General features: G+C 40.5%; 1 protein-coding gene across 1 annotated transcript in view; it reads right to left on the bottom strand.

The window, feature by feature from the left end:
- Window positions 1–22,517, bottom strand: part of tgm1l1 (transglutaminase 1 like 1) — a 79,699-nt gene that overhangs the window by 44,091 nt on the left and 13,091 nt on the right. The window contains exons 2-3 of the mRNA XM_060906358.1: window positions 7,214–7,503; window positions 4,602–4,793 (exon numbers count right to left, since the gene is read on the bottom strand). Of these exons, the coding sequence (XP_060762341.1) occupies window positions 4,602–4,793; window positions 7,214–7,502 (481 nt within the window). The 5' untranslated portion in view covers window position 7,503. The remainder of the gene's footprint in view (window positions 1–4,601; window positions 4,794–7,213; window positions 7,504–22,517) is intronic.

The following is a 22,517-nucleotide window of genomic DNA, read 5'->3' as shown; positions in this document are numbered from 1 at the left end:
ATGGAGGTAAAAAGAGATGCGTGAAAACCAAGGAAAAGACGAGTGCAGGTCTCAGATGAGGGGATGGATCTGTGCGGGGACTTGGCCTGAGGCATCAAGTGAAGTTTCTTGAAGTTTGGTCATCTGGTTAAAAAAATTGATGGAGAGTGAAAGTTTTTCTCCTGAAACACCATTCATTTTCAATGGGGCCAAAAATCAATGCAAGCCTATGGAGGAAAAAGGGATGAGCAAAAAGAAAGGAAAAATGAGTGCGGGTCAGAACCGATTGCATGTATGTGTCGGGGGAGTTGGCCTGAAGTATCACATGAGGTTTGGTGCATCTGCGATGGAGCGTGTCCGAGTAGGACGATTCAATTCATGCGTCCTATTCATTCTCTATGGGAAAAAAACAAAAGAAAAATGACAAGAACAACAGAACGGGTGCGTTGATCCAAAAGCTGTATACAAGCACACTACACCACTTCGGGCCAGACGTCTCAGAGTTGGAACGGTGTCTCTATCTCGAACGCCCTAGGAGGAGGAGTAGATCCAAAAAACGTGTCGGAATAAGGCAGAATAAGTAAACTTAAGAAGAACAATAGTGTGCTTGCCTTTGGCTGCTGTGTGCTTGAGCAAGCACACTAATTACATTTTAATTAAGAAATAAAGCAAATTTAAAAATGACTTCAGTTCTCCTTTAAAGCACAATGCAGTATTTACACAACTGAGAATTAAACATAATTTACAGCAAACTTCTTTTTGTACTTTTTCTTTCATCTGTATTATAACTAGCATTCGTAGAGCATTAGAGTGTATCAGGTGAAAGAATTATTCAAAGCACGATCTTATCTGGTCTTTATCAGTGACTGAATACCAAGCTGTGTCTCCCGCTGCAACATTTTTGCTTGAATAATTTTAACAAGTTTTGTTGTTAAAGAACGTACAGTACTGTGCAAAAGCATACATGTCAACCTTTGGTCAATCAAACCTGTATAACCAACCTCCAAAATCCGTATTTCCCTTATAAAATCCGTATAAGATGCAAATTAAAATAATTTACCTAAAATTTGAATGATAATTAACAATGATATATCCCAGTTACTTTTTATTCAATATTAATAACAATAAACCTTCAGAATGAATACAAAGTATTTTTCCAGTGAAAGGTAATCCCATGTGATCTCGTTTGGACGGTAAACCTGTTGGTACAGTTAAACGCAGCACATGAATGAGGCATCTTTATTCTCGGCTACTGTATACCAGAGACGGTTGAAGAATCTCCACTTTGCCACATCCAATATGGCGGCGAGGATGACGTATGATTCTACGCAGAAGGCGGCGTCTATGTTTATATGTCTATGACTTCACGGTTGGCGGGATTCTCGCAATGCGGTGTGCGCATGATCAAAAGTGGAACGAAGTCTCACTACCACAAGATAACGCGCGATTTCATAAGACTCTTTACTGGCTGGCTGTGGTGTACGGTACGTTTGTAAATGTTATGCGCTCTTTTATCATCATGGGAATTGATTATAGCTCTAAATAAATATTGAAGTTTTTTTAAAGAATCCGTATAACTTTATTTATACGCCCGTATACTACGTTTATTGAATCAAATCCGTATAAAATACGGACATTCCGTATAGGTTGACATGTATGCAAAAGTCTAGGCACATGTGAAGAAATGCTGTAGGCCAAAAATGGCTTTAAAAAAAATTAAATGAACGTTTAGTGTTTCACCATTTTAAAAAATGCTATAAACAGTAATCATTTAACCATAATAAATGACTCAAAGTCAATATTTGGTGTCACACTTACTTCTTCATTTTGCACCAAAACCCAGTCACCTTCATTATGTTTTCTTTTTTTAATCTGAAAAGTGCTCTCTTATGGAATGTACTGTAATATGCTGCTCAGATACAAACATTTTCTTTTCTGTAGCATTTTTTTTCTGTAACATTTCTGTAAAACAACTATTTGTAGCTGAAACTACGGTCATAGCTGCTGTTGTAGAAAATTAATCAACACTTTTTGGCTACTCAGAATAAAGAATTCAGTTGTACTGGTGAAAACCAAAACGGCGGAAAATTTCAAAACGTACCGATTCTCTGAGAAGGTACACTACCGTTCAAAAGTTTGGGGTCACCCAGACAATTTTGTGTTTTCCATGAAAAGTCACACTTTTATTTACCACCATAAGTTGTAAAATGAATAGAAAATATAGTCAAGACATTTTTCTGGCCATTTTGAGCATTTAATCGACCCCACAAATGTGATGCTCCAGAAACTCAATCTGCTCAAAGGAAGGTCAGTTTTATAGCTTCTCTAAAGAGCTCAACTGTTTTCAGCTGTGCTAACATGATTGTACAAGGGTTTTCTAATCATCCATTAGCCTTCTGAGGCAATGAGCAAACACATTGTACCATTAGAACACTGGAGTGTGTTAGGACTTGGACTGTTTTGGCCTCTAGAGGCCGCTGTTATTTCCTTTTTGTGTCTTGTTTATTTTGGCCTCTAGAGGCCGCCACTGTTCCTGTGTTTTGTGTTTTTGTTAATTGCCTGTTAGTCCTAATTATCTTCACCTGTGTCCTTAATTAGTTTGTGTATTTATACCCCTGAGTTCAGTCCTCTTGTCACGGAGTCTTTGTGCTGTTATGTTTATCTCCAGTTTCCTTTGTACTGTGTTTTGTGGATCTTCTGAGCTTTTGCATTTTTGCCTTTTTCTTTTTGAATTATACTCTTTGTTTTTGTTTTTTTTTTGTTTTGCCCTGGATTGTATATAGTGTACATAGTATAAATAAACCTTTTGTTACTTTTTCTACTTCCGCCTCACGCCTCTGCATTTGAGTCATCCCCCTGGTGGCCTAGTGGGGGTTTGCTGGATTATCACACCAACGAACCAGGTTCGAATCCCAGCAAAACCCTAACAGGAGTGAGAGTTGCTGGAAATGGGCCTCTATACACCTATGGAGATATTGCACCAAAAACCAGACATTTGCAGCTAGAATAGTCATTTACCACATTAGCAATGTATAGAGTGGATTTCTGATTAGTTTAAAGCGATCTTCATTGAAAAGAACAGTGCTTTTCTTTCAAAAATAAGGACATTTCAAAGTGACCCCAAACTTTTGAACGGTAGTGTACACAGTACTGTTTCAAAAGTCTGAGGCCCTCTTTTTTTTCATACAAACTTTGTTATAGATTTCTTTTTTTATGATTTCTACATTATCAAGTCGGTACAAAAACATTTTAGAGTTCCAAACGTTCAGGGTTTTTTTCCCAACACAAAATTAAATGTTACAGGAAACAAAATGTTTGTATCTGAGCAGCATATTCTATAAAAGAGCACTTTTCAGATTAAAAAAGAAAGCATAATGAAGGCTGCTGGGTTTTGGTGCAAAATGAAGATGCGAATGTGACAGTCAAAGTGTCCAGAAGAACTGTGGCTGGTTCTGGAAGATGCTCAGTAAAGCCTACAGCTAATTTCTGCATAAAACTGCACTCACTGGACCTGAGACTACTATTTTTTATTATTTTTTTTAAAGCAAAAGGTCGTCTCACACCAAATACTGACATTGTTTAATTTATTATGGCTTATTGATTGTTTATAGTATTTTTTTTTAAATGTGGAAACATTAAACATTCATTTCATTATTTTTTAAAGCCATTTTTGGTCTACAGCATTTCTTTACACGTGCTGAAGACTTTTGTACAGGACTGTACATCTGATGGTTCTGATACCCGCTAAAACTGTAACAAAAGGTTGCTGCAAATGTTATGAGGTCAACTCAGGATAAATTAACTTATGTATACATATACGGTTTACACTGAGTGAGAATGGGGTATAATGCGGTTATTGGAAAATAATCAACTTTGAGTTGATGATTTGAGGTAGTAAACCTAAAAAACCCATAAACCTGCCTTCGCTAGTAATGGAGATGAGCAGGATTTTACTCTCAGGGATGTACATTATCGAAGAGGAGCCAATCATTAAAATTAACAACAACAAACATAGTTTTGTCTCATCACTATGTTTATGTTAGTTAGCTGATTTCTACAGCTGTTTCACAGAAATACTGAAAAAGTCTTTGTTTTACTTTTTAATGGTATTAGTGTTACATTAAGAAGAAGAAGAAACCTTTATTCGTCACTTTACAGTGAAATTCATCCTCTGCATTTAACCCATCTGAAGCAGTGAACACATGCACACACACTCAGAGCAGTGGGCAGCCTCACCAGAGCGCCCAGGGAGCAGTCAGGGAGCAGTCAACCTAACTGCATGTCTTTGGATTGTGGGGGAAACCGGAGCACCCAGAGGAAGCCCACGCAGACACAGGGAGAACATGCAAACTCCACACAGAAAGGCCCTCGCCGGCCGCTGGGTTCGAACCCGGAACCTTCTTGCTGTGAGGCGACTGTGCTAACCACTACACCACCGTGCCGCAAATTAACATCTGCAGAATGAACCCTAATACATACTCGCACCCAGTATATCAACTTCCTATAAGATCATATTGGCTTCTGGTTCAATAACCACACCCAGTATGAAGTCAATCACCCAGCACGGTACGGTAATGTAACAACATTATCTGTCACAAAAGCATCTAACACCTCGCACTGACCGGTTTTCAGCTCCAGACGCAGTTTATCCGTGTTGATGTTGAAAGGGCGGGACAGATCAATCATAATCTGAAACGTCTGGCCTCGGCGGATGATGAGTTCGTTGCTGAAGTACTGCTCAGTGTGATGCTCTTTACGGTTCTGGCCAGTCTTTGAGCTGAGCAAGTCCACGGAGCGTACGACCAGAGACAGGTCTGAAAGGAAGAAAAGGAATGAGTGATAAAAAGACATTAAAGATGTCCAGATGTCAATCAGCACTGTCTGTAGAAGTTCAGCAAAGGGTTAATACAAATGTCTGGTGTAATAGTAGACATGGGTGGGAAATAAAAGCTCTAATTTGCTGCTGACTCGTATTTTAGCTGCCCAGAATCCTAAATAGGCTAAAAAAAGGCTAAGTACCACAATGTAAAAGCAAACCAGTTAAGTAGTTATGCAGTCAAAGGGAAATGAATGAGTATATGATTCTTTTTGCACCCTCAACAAAAGGTAATTGGTGAACGTTTTGGTGATGAGCTGAGGTGTTCGTTACTCACACTGAATGCTTGGTTACCCTTATCAAAAAGAAGTATACTTAAGTAAAGTTCCTGAAGCATACTTTTGTGTACCAAGTATACTGATATCACTGTACTTACAGTACAGTTGTAAGTAAACTAATCTAATACTGCTTGGAACTAAATTGGCTCAATTTTCTCATCTCATTATCTGTAGCCGCTTTATCCTGTTCTACAGGGTCGCAGGCAAGCTGGAGCCTATCCCAGCTGACTACGGGCGAGAGGCGGGGTACACCCTGGACAAGTCGCCAGGTCATCACAGGGCTGACACATAGACACAGACAACCATTCACATTCACACCTACGGTCAATTTAGAGTCACCAGTTAACCTAACCTGCATGTCTTTGGACTGTGGGGGAAACCAGAGCACCCGGAGGAAACCCACGCGGACAACATGCAAACTCCGCACAGAAAGGCCCTCGCCAGCCATGGGGCTCGAACCCGGACCTTCTTGCTGTGAGGCGACAGCGCTAACCACTACACCACCGTGCCGCCCGGCTCAATTTTAGTTTATAAAAAGTAGACTTTAAGTTTAAGAGAAGTAAACTCTGAGTATACAACTAGTATTTTTTATTTTCTACTGCAAGTATACCACAAGTAAACTTATATACTAATAGTTTACTAGTTCTATACTTGTAGTCCACTCTTTAGTTTGCAAAAGCGTACTCATAGTGTACTGGAAATATACTATGAGTTTACTTGTTTTATACTTCCAGTCCACTTTTTACTTTACGAAAGGATACTTTGTAGTATACTGGAAATATACTATTGGTTTACTCATTACACACTTCTAGTCCACTTTTTAGTTTATAAAAGTATACTTTATAGCATATTGGAAATATACTATTAGTTACTGTATACACTACCGTTCAAAAGTTTGGGGTCACTTTGAAATGTCCTTATTTTTGAAAGAAAAGCACTGTTCTTTTCAATGAAGATCACTTTAAACTAATCAGAAATGCACTCTATACATTGCTAATGTGCTAAATGACTATTCTAGCTGCAAATGTCTGGTTTTTGGTGCAATATCTCCATAGGTGTATAGAGGCCCATTTCCAGCAACTCTCACTCCAGTGTTCTAATGGTACAATGTGTTTGCTCATTGCCTCAGAAGGCTAATGGATGATTAGAAAACCCTTGTACAATCATGTTAGCACAGCTGAAAACAGTTGAGCTCTTTAGAGAAGCTATAAAACTGACCTTCCTTTGAGCAGATTGAGTTTCTGGAGCATCACATTTGTGGGGTCGATTAAATGCTCAAAATGGCCAGAAAAATGTCTTGACTATATTTTCAATTCGTTTTACAATTTATGGTGGTAAATAAAAGTGTGGCTTTTCATGGAAAACACAAAATTGTCTGGGTGACCCCAAACTTTTGAACGGTAGTGTATATACTGTACATCTAGTCCACTTTTTAGTTTTGAAGTTTACTGCAATTCCCCTTCTAGGTATACTATTAGATTTCTAGCCCGAACCCTTACCTCATGCACACTACCAGTAGACAACTTAAGCGTTTTGTACCTTAAGTTACAATGAAGTTATAAAGGTAAGAATTCACAAAATAACAACAGACACTCAGGATTAAGAACATATTCATTTTCTTTAAAAATCAAAATGTACTTAAGTACACTTAAACACAAGGCACAAATATTTTAATACTTTATTACACTTTTGTTAAGTATATCTTGATCAAAAGTTTAAGTATAAGCTTAATATACTTAGACTTTTCGATATACTTTTCAGTATAAGCCAAGTATACTTATGTATAACTTTATTAAGTATATCTCTGAGAAGTAAATAAAAAGTAAACTGAAAGCATACTCTTATTTTTAGTTTAAAAGCAGTATACTAGACGCGCACTTGAATAAACTTCGTTTTTGTAAGGGTAGCGTCTTAATTCTGCTTGGTTTCATCACTATTTCTTCAGTGTGTTTGTGTGAATTAATCCAGATCAAATCTACATTCAGATTGATGCACTGCATGTTACAACAATGAGTCAACAATTTCTTTTTCAAGTTTTAAACTGATGTTAATTAGTAAAGATCTGAGTCCGGAGTCTCACCCTCCAGCTCACTGTCTTCTGTGATAGGTTTAGAAGGCTCGGGGAATGGTGTTGGTTTTTCTTCATCCTTGCCCACGGCGTCCACTTCATTCGTAACATCATATGAGCTGCTCTGTCGGCGAAAGCAACAGGGGCTTGCTTTCCGTAACCAGCGACGACAGCCTCCTTCCTGCCTCGTTTCCTTACTAACCACCTCCTTCTCAAGGACTGCCTGCCCGTTACTGGTGGCAGCGCCGTGGAAGCGGCCGACGGCTGAACTGTCTCTGATTGATATCCTGGATCGTGACATTCTGAAAGGGAAAAGAGAGTCTAGTTAGTGTTGTTGATATTTTGTCTTGGATTGGTGTGTTGCATTTTGTGATTCGGCTTTGGAAGGGTACGACAAAAAATAACCTATTATTATCTCATCTCATTTCATTATCTGTAGCCGCTTTATCCTGTTCTACAGGGTCGCAGGCAAGCTGGAGCCTATCCCAGCTGACTACGGGCGAAAGGCAGGGTACACCCTGGACAAGTCGCCAGGTCATCACAGGGCTGACAGACACAGACAACCATTCACACTCACATTCACACCTACGGTCAATTTAGAGTCACCAGTTAACCTAACCTGCATGTCTTTGGACTGTGGGGGAAACCGGAGCACCCGGAGGAAACCCACGCGGACACGGGGAGAACATGCAAACTCCGCACAGAAAGGCCCTCGCCGGCCACAAGGCTCGAACCCAGGACCTTCTTGCTGTGAGGCGACAGTGCTAACCACTACACGCCTTTATTATTATTACAACCCCGATTCCAAAAAAGTTGGGACAAAGTACAAATTGTAAATAAAAACGGAATGCAATGATGTGGAAGTTTCAAAATTCCATATTTTATTCAGAATAGAACATAGATGACATATCAAATGTTTAAACTGAGAAAATGTATCATTTAAAGAGAAAAATTAGGGGATTTTAAATTTCATGACAATAACACATCTCAAAAAAGTTGGGACAAGGCCATGTTTACCACTGTGAGACATCCCCTTTTCTCTTTACAACAGTCTGTAAACGTCTGGGGACTGAGGAGACAAGTTGCTCAAGTTTAGGGATAGGAATGTTAACCCATTCTTGTCTAATGCAGGATTCTAGTTGCTCAACTGTCTTAGGTCTTTTTTGTCGTATCTTCCGTTTTATGATGCGCCAAATGTTTTCTATGGGTGAAAGATCTGGACTGCAGGCTGGCCAGTTCAGTACCCGGACCCTTCTTCTACGCAGCCATGATGCTGTAATTGATGCAGTATGTGGTTTGGCATTGTCATGTTGGAAAATGCAAGGTCTTCCCTGAAAGAGACGTCGTCTGGATGGGAGCATATGTTGCTCTAGAACCTGGATATACCTTTCAGCATTGATGGTGTCTTTCCAGATGTGTAAGCTGCCCATGCCACACGCACTAATGCAACCCCATACCATCAGAGATGCAGGCTTCTGAACTGAGCGCCGATAACAACTTGGGTCGTCCTTCTCCTCTTTAGTCGGAATGACACGGCGTCCCTGATTTCCATAAAGAACTTCAAATTTTGATTCATCTGACCACAGAACAGTTTTCCACTTTGCCACAGTCCATTTTAAATGAGCCTTGGCCCAGAGAAGACGTCTGCGCTTCTGGATCATGTTTAGATACGGCTTCTTCTTTGAACTATAGAGTTTTAGCTGGCAACGGCGGATGGCACGGTGAATTGTGTTCACAGATAATGTTCTCTGGAAATATTCCTGAGCCCATTTTGTGATTTCCAATACAGAAGCATGCCTGTATGTGATGCAGTGCCGTCTAAGGGCCCGAAGCTCACGGGCACCCAGTATGGTTTTCCGGCCTTGACCCTTACGCACAGAGATTCTTCCAGATTCTCTGAATCTTTTGATGATATTATGCACTGTAGATGATGATATGTTCAAACTCTTTGCAATTTTACACTGTCGAACTCCTTTCTGATATTGCTCCACTATTTGTCGGCGCAGAATTAGGGGGATTGGTGATCCTCTTCCCATCTTTACTTCTGAGAGCCGCTGCCACTCCAAGATGCTCTTTTTATACCCAGTCATGTTAATGACCTATTGCCAATTGACCTAATGAGTTGCAGTTTGGTCCTCCAGCTGTTCCTTTTTTGTACCTTTAACTTTTCCAGCCTCTTATTGCCCCTGTCCCAACTTTTTTGAGATGTGTTGCTGTCATGAAGTTTCAAATGAGCCAATATTTGGCATGAAATTTCAAAATGTCTCACTTTTGACATTTGATATGTTGTCTATGTTCTATTTTGAATACAATATCAGTTTTTGAGATTTGTAAATTATTGCATTCTGTTTTTATTTACAATTTGTACTTTGTCCCAACTTTTTTGGAATCGGGGTTTTATTATTAGGGCCCGAGCCCGAATGGGCGAAGGCCCTATTGTTCTTGTAAGAGTTCACTATTATTAGGGCCCGAGCCCGAATGGGCGAAGGCCCTATTGTTCTTGTAAGAGTTCACTATTCTTCTTCTTCTTCTTCTTCTTCCGTCTTCTTCTTCTTCTTTATTTTTCTCCGCTGTTGGGCCATTTTCGGGGCGCTTGCCATGGGCGAAAACGCACGAAATTTGGCACCAGTTCCGAGAATTGCCACCGCTACTCAGAACCAAAAGCCCAAACTTGGCCGGGCCTCAGGGCCTCTATAGCGCCCCCTAAGTCGTTGTGATTTTGGCCTCCCGCATTAAGGTGCCTGGTTGCCATATAGTTTGTAGTAGTGGCATGCAATTTGGTACGCATATGTATCTCACTAAGCCGGACAAAAATGTAATGCCAATGCATTAGCCACGCCCAACAGGAAGTGAGGTAATTTCACTTTTGTGCGAAATGCATGGCCACGAAGACGGCGCAACTCCTCCTAGACCGTTCATAGGAATGTCACCAAAATTGATACACATCATCTACAGACATGGCTGACAAAAGTTACTAAATTCGTTTCACGTAGGATCAACCGTTCAGAAGTTATACGTCAATCAATTTTCACTTCAAAATTTTACATGCTTAAAAATTCATAACAAATCTTCTCATTGCTCAAAACTGCTCATACTTCACACGCAAATCACTCATTGGGCTTCTGACATGTTACCCAATTTCTGTGATATTTCGCCACTGGGGGCGCTATTTTTGGGCAAAAAATCCAATCTTTCCTCGAATTTGGTCAAACTTCACGGCCACCCTCTTACTACCTCCCATGTCATGTATACCACATTTTGGGAATTTTCGTCCATGGGGGGCGCTGTTTTTGGCCGACGCAGTTGCTCCAAAACGGGTTTTTGGTTTATAATTCCATAATGCTTTTCCTTCACACCACTGCCTTGTGATAGTACGTTGCTGTTGTAGACACTTATTTTTCCAACTCATAATCGCTCATGTACAGCATAGCGCCACCTCCTGACATGGGAAAAACCAAAAAATTTATTCTTCAAAAATCTATATCTCATCTTCTATTTACTCAATTGTCATCAAACTTCATACGCAAACTCTTCATAGCTCACCTGACATATACGCCAAATTTTGTGCACTTTCGCCCCTGGGGGTGCTGGTTATGGCAGACATGATATTGCAGCTTCTGATTTGTCAACCTTGGCAAGCAAACTCTGTACAAGACCCTTATTGGGGCGCTTGCCATGGTCGACAACGCACGAAATTTGGCTCCTTTTTCTTAGACTGCCACCGCTACTGAGAACCAGAAGCCCAGATCCAGGCGGGCCTCAGGGCCTCTATAGCGCCCCCTAACGTGTTGTGATTTTTGCCTCTCGCATTAAGGTGCCTGCTTGGCATATAGTTTCTAGTTATTATTATTATTATTAGGGCCCGAGCACCGTACAGTGCGAGACCCTATTGTTTTTGAAGGATTATTATTATTATTATTATTATTAGGCCCCGAGCACCGTACAGTGTGAGACCCTATTGTTGCCATGTGTCCAATTCTGTGCTTTGTCGCCATTGTGGGTGTAATGTCTCTTGCCGAAGAAGCTGTGGAAGGTTTTTCGCGGGGACGCATGCCCCCGCCCCCCTTGGCCGCTGGCGCGAGGGCCCGTCGAGGCCGCTTGCGGCTTTAATTATTATTATTATTATTATTATTATTATTATTAATAATAGAATTCTGGGAAAACAAAATGCTTCAGTATGACATGTTGAAAAGTTCGCCCGGTGAAATGACTGTTATTACGCAAAAAACAATCTGTGGTTTGCTCTCGCCCATCTGAGTCATTTTTTACTCATGTCTTCATGCATCTTTTTTATGATCAGCCTTGAAGTGGATCCAAATCCTATCCTGTGAATGCGGAACAAAAACCTGAAATACATGCTGCTCTGTTACAAAGCCTCTAACACACACAAACACAGACATACATTTACACAAACATCCACACCTCGAGACAATTTAGAGAAAGGGATGTTTTGGAAATAGGGAGGAAACCAAAGAACCTGGAGGAAACCTCAGGATTTGACTCACAAATCTTAATGTTGATTTATAAATTTATTTCCAAAGTAGAAAAAAAAAAGTTGATCTTGAGAAAGTCATCATGCTAACTGATCTTAAGTGAATTTGAATATACACTCAGTGACCACTTTAATAGGAACTTGTTCTTGTGCAACCCTTGTTCTTCTGCTGCTGCATGCTGAGATGCTTTTCTGCTCACCACGGTTGTAAAGAGTGATTCTATGAGTTGCTATATCCGTCCTGGCAAAAAAGCTCGAACCAGTCTGGCCGTTTTCCTCTGATCTTTCTTATCAACAAGGCGTTTGTTTCCACCCACAGAACTGTCACTCACTCGATGTTTTTCGCACCATTCTGTCTGTATAAACTCCAGAGATTGTTGTGTCTAGAAAACCCCAGGAGATCAGGAGCAGTTTCTGTAATACTCAAACCAGTCCTTCTGGTTCAAACCAACACCCATGCTACAGTGAAATAAAGTCACACTTTGAGATCACAATTTTTCCCGTTCTGATGTTTGAAGTGAACATTAACTGAAGCCCTTGATTTGTATCCGCATGATTTGATGCATTGTGCTGCTGTCAAGCGATCGGCTGATTAGAGAACCGCATAAAACAGCAGCTGGATGTAGGGGTGTTCCTAATATAGTGGCCGGTGAGTGTATAGGTAAATTTTTCCAGGTTGCCATGAAAATATTCTCAGATAACCTGTTTGCCTTTATATCTGCCTCCAACTTCTCAGTCGTAATATTCATGAAAGTATTGTGGGGCAAATTCTAAGCACCGCATTACAGGTTTTCAGTGACTACGTTTACATGCACATCCAAATCGAGCTGCTGTCGGTAATCGAGCTGAAGGTCCCAGCAGGGTGCCAGAGAAATCCAATCCTACATGCACACAATGAAATCGGGCTATTGTGTGAGGTGCATTGTGCACCCGAGCCACAGGTGGCGCTACACGCCCCATCGTGTTGGTACACTTCCGGTTGTCGTCATGAAGAAGAGCTATTCAAGAGTGTAAACAAAGTTATCAGTTCCGTGTTCTCCATTGCGCGTTTTTCTCAAGTCCATGAATTTTAATATATTCAACTCCTTAAGCTGAATGAGCATGAACTCTGTCTCCTCATTGCTCCAGAAGTGCACGTTTCTGCTCGCCATTTTCTCTTCTTCGTTTGTTCCTCCTGACCTCTTCTGCTGCTCGCTACTACTGTTGTCATGCCGACCGAGGCTGTTGTGTTTCCCGCTTGTGGTCTCGTCACTCGTCACTTCCGGAAGGGGCAGTAAGTAGCTCGACTACTAGCTCGATAGGGTTTACATGCACTAAGTAGCTCGGCAGAAATCGCATAATCTAGGTCGTGTAGCTCGATTCCGAGAAATCAAGTTCGGTTCAATTTCAGCCGAATTAAGGTGTATACATGGTATTTTGAACTTCGATTTCAGTCGAGCAACGGCAGAAATTCGATTCTCTCTATGTGCATGTAAACGCACTGACTGTATTTGGAATCTGATTCAATCGTGTTTCAAATGCAATTCAATTTCTGGTTCATATCAAACCTTAGATAGAAACTCATCCATGCTGAACTGGGGCTGTTCTGGCAGTCAGAGCTAGATGGGTTCACTGCAGTCGTTCTTCTTTGGGTTCATATAATCAGAATTGGGCGGCACGGTGGTGTAGTGGTTAGCGCTGTCGCCTCACAGCAAGAAGGTCCGGGTTCGAGCCCCGTGGCCGGCGAGGGCCTTTCTGTGTGGAGTTTGCATGTTCTCCCCGTGTCCGCGTGGGTTTCCTCCGGGTGCTCTGGTTTCCCCCACAGTCCAAAGACATGCAGGTTAGGTTAACTGGTGACTCTAAATTGAGCGTAGGTGTGAATGTGAGTGTGAATGGTTGTCTGTGTCTATGTGTCAGCCCTGTGATGACCTGGCGACTTGTCCAGGGTGTACCCCGCCTTTCGCCCGTAGTCAGCTGGGATAGGCTCCAGCTTGCCTGCGACCCTGTAGAACAGGATAAAGCGGCTAGAGATAATGAGATGAGATGAGAAGTGTATGTAGGGGTGTTCCTAATAAAGTGGCCGGCGAGTGTATCCGTGAGACGGCAAAACAAATCCATTAGGACCGAGGCTTCACCGAATCACAATGCCTGCTGTTGTTCCTCCACTATTATTAACATAATTGCTCTTTATACGAGAGCTATAAACTTGACTTCATGCCTTCAAGTCCTATAAACAGGAGGTTGAGGGTTTTGTTTTTTGTTAATAGGATTTTCCAACACAACCCTTAACAGCCTTAAGCTGCGTCTGAGTTTATCTCCAAATGATCGGCGGCTATCTGATTCACCTCACGCGCCTGCATTTCACAGTGAAAGTGAACTTCCTGCCCTCCAGCTACAAAGCCTTCGTGAAGTTTCTGTGCCCTGAAAAGAGCTCATACAGTCAGAAGGGGTTAACTATGTGTTAATGGGAACCATGTGTGTGTGACTTCCAGCTCCCACCAAATTCCTCTACTTCCTCAACATCGCGTTCCTCAGTACAGCTTTCCCAAATCACAGAGAACTTCGGAGTACAGCATGAACAATCTCCAAATTCTAAATGCATTACTCACACACACACACACACACACACACACACACACACACACTGAGTAGTAAATGTCTTATGAGTTCACATTCTTAGGTGTGTGTGTGTGTGTGTGTGTGTGTGTGTGTGTGTGTGTGTGTGGTGACTGTGGAACCCATGTCTGAATGCCTCTGACTCCCTAAAGCACCCCTCCTGTGATCATGACATGCACTGCATTATGGGAGAAAGGCGAAAGGGAGGGATGTGTGAGAACAAGTTTGAGCGTTTTTACTGTTTCTATGCCCTTTGGGTCTAACAGCTTTCTTGGATCATAACTTAAGGGCAATGAACAAATACCATTTGCAGCAGCCTAAACACAGAATTCCCCTCAGATTGCTTCCTTCTGAATACAGCATGTGATTGGCAGAGACCACTTTTCGTCACATGCCTTCTATTGTACCCATGCACAGCTGTGAGAAATGAATCCACATGTTGATCAAACCCATCACAAGTCAGACCTCAATAATAGCACATTTTCTTTTCGTTGTTCATCCATCCTAGCGAAGATCATATGATTCTCATCTGAATGCACGATCAGCTGCCTAATGTGAACGTTCTAAAAACAGTTTATGCCCAAAACTTGCTCGTAGTTACTGTATCTCAGCTGGATATTATACTCTAATTTGTACCGAAGAACTGCTGCTTTAATCATAAAAACTGTCCAGGAGTCTATTATATGCCGATACTGACCATCCTTACACATTTAGTACTGTTTAATAGTTCTATCTTTTAATTCTAGTATTTGTTTACAGAGTATTAAAGGATTTGTATAGTCAGTTTCTTTTTTGGGAGGCTTTTTCCACCTTTATTGGATAGGACAGTGTAGAGACAGGAAATGAGCGGGAGAGAGACAGGGAGGGATCGGGAAATGACCTCGGGTCGGACTCAAACTCAGGTCCACGGATTTATGGTATGGCGCCTTATCCACCTGAGCCACGACGCCCCTGTATAGTTAATTTCTATTGCTGTTTACATTCTTGTATTGGTATACTGTGTATTTGTATTTTGTATCAGAGTAATTGCACTAGTATATCCCTGCATTGTTCACTTTTTGCACGACCACCATGGTACACATTCTATTCTACCACAGCATCCTACTGCACCACTTCCACTATGCATACTGCCTCGAATCTGTAATCATCTCACAGTTGTCTTCTGTGACTTTTTTTTTTGTTTTTGCATGTGTATGTGTGCGTCATATAAGCTATTGGATGCTTTAATTTCCTTCTGGATGAATAATAAAGTATCTATCTATCTATCTATCTATCTATCTATCTATCTATCTATCTATCTATCTATCTATCTATCTATCTATCTATCGTACAATGGTATAGAAATAAAACTGTATTGATCTGACTTAATGTGTGAAAAATGTGATGTTATCAGGCTTGTAGTACTCGAGTCTGACTCGTACCCTAATTTTAAGGACTCGTGACTCGACTTGGACTTGAGCACTGATGACTCGGACTCGTGCATTAACTGCATTCGGACTCGTAAATTGGAGACGGGGACTCGGATTTTTCCTGTATTTTTTTGTAACATACCATAATAATTTGGCATATTTGGTTAGCACTGTCGCCTCACAGCAAGAAGGTCCGGGTTCGAGCCCAGCGGCCGGCGAGGGTCTTTCTGTGTGGAGTTTGCATGTTGTCTGCGTGGGTTTCCTCCGGGTGCTCCGGTTTCCCCCACAGTCCAAAGACATGCAGGTTAGGTTAACTGGTGACTCTAAATTGACCGTAGGTGTGAATGTGAGTGTGAATGGTTGTCTGTGTCTGTGTGTCAGCCCTGTGATGACCTGGCGACTTGTCCAGGGTGTACCCCGCCTTTCGCCCGTAGTCAGCTGGGATGGATATTTATATCAATTTTTATACTAATTTCATGCAAGAGTGTCGCACCTGCGTGCCCTGGCGTGTGCATCAGATAGACTCTCGGGGGCGCGCCGTAAATGACTCACACCTGCACAGAATTAAGGCGCAATCAGCACGCCTATATAAAAAGCACACTTACTTTGCGAAGTATTGAGTTGTGTTACTGACACATTACCGAGCGTTATTTCCTTGTTTGGTTTCCTGATCCCTGATTTCCTGTTTCTCGTCTTTGATTCTGCTGAGTCTACGATCGCCTGTTTGCGCCTCGCTCGACCTATTGCCTGTTTCACCGTTTTATGATTCTGCCTGCCGTTCTGGGTTGTTTACCGTCTTCACTTGGATTAATAAACACACCTTCTGCACTTACATCCGTCTCCCAACCATCTCTGACAGAATACTTCACACTCCCTGACAAAGAGAAGCACATTCACCTGTTCATACGTCATGTTCAGGAACAAAATAATGTTAATGGCGCTAAAGCCGCTTTAAATTGTTCTTAAAATTTTGGTCTCAACAGTTTCGCGATTACTTAACATTTTAAACAGTGCAAAAAAGTTATTTTTGTAGCATTAAACATATACCTTCTTACACTACTCACTGAATGTTCTTAGCATTCTCTGGTACCTTAGTGGTTTCAGTTCATGCTTAATTTCACAGAGGATAGCACAGGCTAGCTATTTAGCATGGTTAGCTAATCCAACTCATTGGTGTAGCACAAACGCTAGCAATATTTAACATCTCATTATCTCTAGCCGCTTTATCCTGTTCTACAGGGTCGCAGGCAAGCTGGAGCCTATCCCAGCTGACTACGGGCGACTATGAGCTATCTAACTATATGTTTAGCAAATGTCCTCCAATAACTAGCTGATGTTTAGCTACGGCAACGATAGTTTCTTGGTGGAACATTAACTTTTTTTTTTAATATCTTCCCTGCTAACAATTTTACTTCAGATTTTAAAATTATTGCAGTAAAAGTTATTTTTGTAGACCTTACTGAATGTTCTGAGAACATTCTCTGGTACCTCAGTGGGTTTTTTTGGTGTGTTTTTAATAGTCTGATAATATCTAGCTACCACGCTAGCTAGCTATTTAGCTATTTTTATTTTAGCTAATCCATTGACCACAGCTTAGTATAGCATTGTAGTTTATGAACTGTTGGCTAGGCAAGTTTAGGATTAGCAACTCCAATGACTAGCGAGCTTATTTAATTGTAAGCTACATCTAGATCATTGATTTCAGCAAACACGTTCTCATATTTAAAGATAGACTGCCTTTCAGATTTTTCAAGTGTAGGTCATAAAAAGAATTTTCCCTGACACCGAGTTATTTTGTTGAGTGGACCGAAAGCTACTGAATTCGGATCACAAACTTCCAAGTTTTTTTAATAGAACAATTAATGAATTTAGAGCCACATGGCCCTAAATTCTCCACTGTTTTTTCCTGCTTCACCATGGCCCAATTCAAGATACTACGTCATGCATGACGTGGTGGGCTTTCCCCGTTCAAGCAAGACATTGTGAGATACAAATTTGAAACAGGAGAGAAAAATGGAGGGCGTGAGTGTGTGAATGAAACGTGAAAGACCGACTACAGTAACAGAAAGCAAGAAGAAATATATGAAGAGCTCTTTTCCAAAACGCGATAAACACCAAATGAAAAAAAAACGAGTTCGTCTCGCTATTCTGCTGTGTACTGAGCCTATTCACTGCTCCATTAATATTTCATGCCAAATCGCTATATTTCCTTGTTTATATGTGTTGCAAATTGTAGTTTCTCTCCAAAACAGGATAGGCGCTACACCTGTTTTTTGGCTGAGTGCGACATTTCCTCTAGACCAATCAGAGTTCAGTCAGCGTTCTACACTATCCCACATGGTGGCGCCCTGACGCGAGGAGTTTTGTTTGCTTGTGTAGCTTCTTGAGCACAAATAACTTTTGCAACACACACACATACATGTCAACCTATACGGAATGTCCGTATTTTATACGGATTTGATTCAATAAACGTAGTATACGGGCGTATAAATAAAGTTATGCGGATTCTTTAAAAAAACTTCAATATTTATTTAGAGCTATAATCAATTCCCACGATGATAAAAGAGCGCATAACATTTACAAACGTACTGTACAGCACAGACAGCCAGTAAAGAGTCTTATGAAATCGCGCGTTATCTTGCGGTAGCGAGACTTCGTTCCACTTTTGATCATGCGCACACCGCATTGCGAGAATCCCGCCAACCGTGAAATCATAGACATATAAACATAGACGCCGCCTTCTGCGTAGAATCATACGTCATCCTCGCCGCCATATTGGATGTGGCAAAGTGGAGATTCTTCAACCGTCTCTGGTATAGCGTCTAGACAGTAGCCGAGAATAAAGATGCCTCATTCATGTGCTGCGTTTAACTGTACCAACAGGTTTACCGTCCAAACGAGATCACATGGGATTACCTTTCACAGGTGAGACTGGAAAAATACTTTTCATTGTATTTGGTCATTATAACGTAATTTTACGAACAGATTTTCCTGACTTTGTGGCTAATATGAAGTCTCGTGCATAATAGCCGCTCGGTGAAACCTGTCTCCAAACAACGAAGTATTTCCTTTGTACGTAACTACGCTGATAACACTTTATGTTTTTGTCAAACATTGGAGCTTTGTGTTCATTCTGAAGGTTTTTGTTATTAATATTGAATAAAAAGTAACTGGGATATATCATTGTTAATTATCATTCAAATTTTAGGTAAATTATTTTAATTTGCATCTTATAAGGATTTTATAAGGGAAATACGGATTTTGGAGGTTGGTTATACAGGTTTGATTGACCAAAGGTTGACATGTATGCACACATACAGGTTCAACACTTAACTGACTACTGAATGTATTATCAATGTTGATTATTGTTTTTAAATGGTGGTTTTGTCATGCTATTTAGGGTGGCACTTCAAAAGGTTTAAGATTTAAGAATGAATTTAAGATTGAGCACTAAGGTCATTTGTATGTGTTATTTTGAAGTTATTTGTTTTATGTAGTGGGTAATGGTGCTACTTTTACAGGTTCAACATGTTACTGAATAACTTGAATAACATGACTATTGAATGTATTTATTTTTATCAAAGTTGAAAATTGTTTTTTTAAATAGTGTTTTTGTCATGCAGGGTGGCACTTTGAAAGGTCTTGAATTTAAGATTGAACACCAGGGTTATTATGTGTGTTATTTTGAAGTTATTTGTTTTATATAGCGGGCAATGGTGCTGTTTTTTCAGGTTCAACACTTTACTGAATAACTTGAATATTGAATGTATTTTTATCAATTTTGATTATTGTTATTTAATTAGTGGTTTTGTCATGCTGTTTAAGGTGGCACTTTGAATGGATTGCATTTAAAAAAATTGAACTAACTGGCCATTTGTTTTTTAGTTAGTTGTTTTCTGTGGTGGACAGTCTTAAAACGTAAGATTAAACATAAATGAATGAATGTTATTTAAGTGTTTATATAATTTATTTGATTTTATTAAAAATTGTATGATGAAAGTTCCTGATATTATATATCTACAGCATGTTCTCTTGTTTTAAAGACAGAAAAAATGAATGGATTTATAACATTTTGAAAAAAGAATGAGTGGATTTATAGCGTTTTGAAAAAATATATAATAAACTTTAGATTTATAATCAATAACATTGTTGTTAGATTTGTCAATTATTGCTGAAAGTGTTCAGGCTGAACCAACTATCTATTACAACCCCGATTCCAAAAAAGTTGGGACAAAGTACAAATTGTAAATAAAAACGGAATGCAATAATTTACAAATCTCAAAAACTGATATTGTATTCACAATAGAACATAGACAACATATCAAATGTAGAAAGTGAGACATTTTGAAATTTCATGCCAAATATTGGCTCATTTGAAATTTCATGACAGCAACACATCTCAAAAAAGTTGGGACAGGGGCAATAAGAGGCTGGAAAAGTTGAAGGTACAAAAAAGGAACAGCTGGAGGACCAAATTGCAACTCATTAGGTCAATTGGCAATAGGTCATTAACATGACTGGGTATAAAAAGAGCATCTTGGAGTGGCAGCGGCTCTCAGAAGTAAAGATGGGAAGAGGATCACCAATCCCCCTAATTCTGCGCCGACAAATAGTGGAGCAATATCAGAAAGGAGTTCGACAGTGTAAAATTGCAAAGAGTTTGAACATATCATCATCTATAGTTCATAATATCATCAAAAGATTCAGAGAATCTGGAAGAATCTCTGTGCTTAAGGGTCAAGGCCGGAAAACCATACTGGGTGCCCGTGATCTTCGGGCCCTTAGACGGCACTGCATCACATACAGGCATGCTTCTGTATTGGAAATCACAAAATAGGCTCAGGAATATTTCCAGAGAACATTATCTGTGAACACAATTCACCGTGCCATCCGCCGTTGCCAGCTAAAACTCTATAGTTCAAAGAAGAAGCCGTATCTAAACATGATCCAGAAGCGCAGACGTCTTCTCTGGGCCAAGGCTCATTTAAAATGGACTGTGGCAAAGTGGAAAACTGTTCTGTGGTCAGACGAATCAAAATTTGAAGTTCTTTATGGAAATCAGGGACGCCGTGTCATTCGGATTAAAGAGGAGAAGGACGACCCAAGTTGTTATCAGCGCTCAGTTCAGAAGCCTGCATCTCTGATGGTATGGGGTTGCATTAGTGCGTGTGGCATGGGCAGCTTACACATCTGGAAAGACACCATCAATGCTGAAAGGTATATCCAGGTTCTAGAGCAACATATGCTCCCATCCAGACGACGTCTCTTTCAGGGAAGACCTTGCATTTTCCAACATGACAATGCCAAACCACATACTGCATCAATTACAGCATCATGGCTGCGTAGAAGAAGGGTCCGGGTACTGAACTGGCCAGCCTGCAGTCCAGATCTTTCACCCATAGAAAACATTTGGCGCATCATAAAACGGAAGATACGACAAAAAAGACCTAAGACAGTTGAGCAACTAGAATCCTACATTAGACAAGAATGGGTTAACATTCCTATCCCTAAACTTGAGCAACTTGTCTCCTCAGTCCCCAGATGTTTACAGACTGTTGGAAAGAGAAAAGATGGTTGTGTCACAGTGGTAAACATGGCCTTGTCCCAACTTTTTTGAGATGTGTTGTTGTCATGAAATTTAAAATCCCCTAATTTTTCTCTTTAAATGATACATTTTCTCAGTTTAAACATTTGATATGTCATCTATGTTCTATTCTGAAAAAAATATGGAATTTTGAAACTTCCACATCATTGCATTCCATTTTTATTTACAATTTGTACTTTGTCCCAACTATTATAGGATAAATTAAATATTTGCAAAATTTATGGGTCTGGGTAAATAAATGTCATTTTTCTGAAAACAATCAAAATGGATTTATAGCATTTTGGAAAAGAGCTCTACATATATTATTTACCAGCTGGGAGGTCCGTATGGTGAAATACCGTGACCGAGGTCTTGAAAGTACTGAGCGAGGCCCTCCGGGCCGAGGTCAGTATTCAAGGCCGAGGTCATGGTATTTCACCATATGGACCGACCTTAAGCTGGTAAATAATATATTTATTTTTTTCTTTACCAAATTCTAACAGAAAACGAGAGCGCCCGAAAGGGAAAACCGAGCCGAGCCGCCATTTTGAATCCTCATTCACGGCTGTAATGCAAATTACTTCCTCATCGGTATACAAGTGCACTTCCATGGCTGGAAAAAAAAAATACATTTTGCCGCCTATGTAGTCCCCTATTTATACAAAATTGAGTCATTCAGGATTCAGCCATGTTTTTGCTCGGCGTTAGCAACAGTTACAGGTTTTTAGCTTTCTCCTGAAATGTTTTCTTTTATTTCTTCTTCCTCAGGGTAGTAAAACTCGCTTTCGCTGTGAAGACTGCTGTTATCGCTATCCATGATGTAAAATTAATGCCAATCTCGTGAGAAATGCGAAAATAAATGTTGACAAAAATTTCTACGTTTGTTATTACTGTGAACGAGTGAGTCGCCAGAGGTCCGTAACCGGGGTCCGTATCGTAGGATACGGACCCGCTCGCCAGCCAATCAGAGCACAGGATTTGATGGAAACCGGACCGTGAAAAAAATAAAAGATGTTATGTTATATAAGAAGGAAAGGAAATGCAGGACCAAACTAATAAATATCGGCGGTCAGCGAGCACCTCGGTGTGATCAGCTGTTCGTTTAGTGACAGAATGATGGAACTGTCAGTGCACGCTCAAAGGTAAACCTGCGCATGTGCACACACACGGACTTCCTCTGTCTGCTTGACTGTGCGAAGCGAGCGATTTCGTGCACATTACTTGCTTTAATCCCCT

This window comes from Neoarius graeffei, chromosome 23 (assembly GCF_027579695.1).
Source record: "Neoarius graeffei isolate fNeoGra1 chromosome 23, fNeoGra1.pri, whole genome shotgun sequence".
Taxonomy (NCBI): domain Eukaryota; kingdom Metazoa; phylum Chordata; class Actinopteri; order Siluriformes; family Ariidae; genus Neoarius; species Neoarius graeffei.
This window is presented reverse-complemented; position numbering and strand designations above follow the sequence as displayed.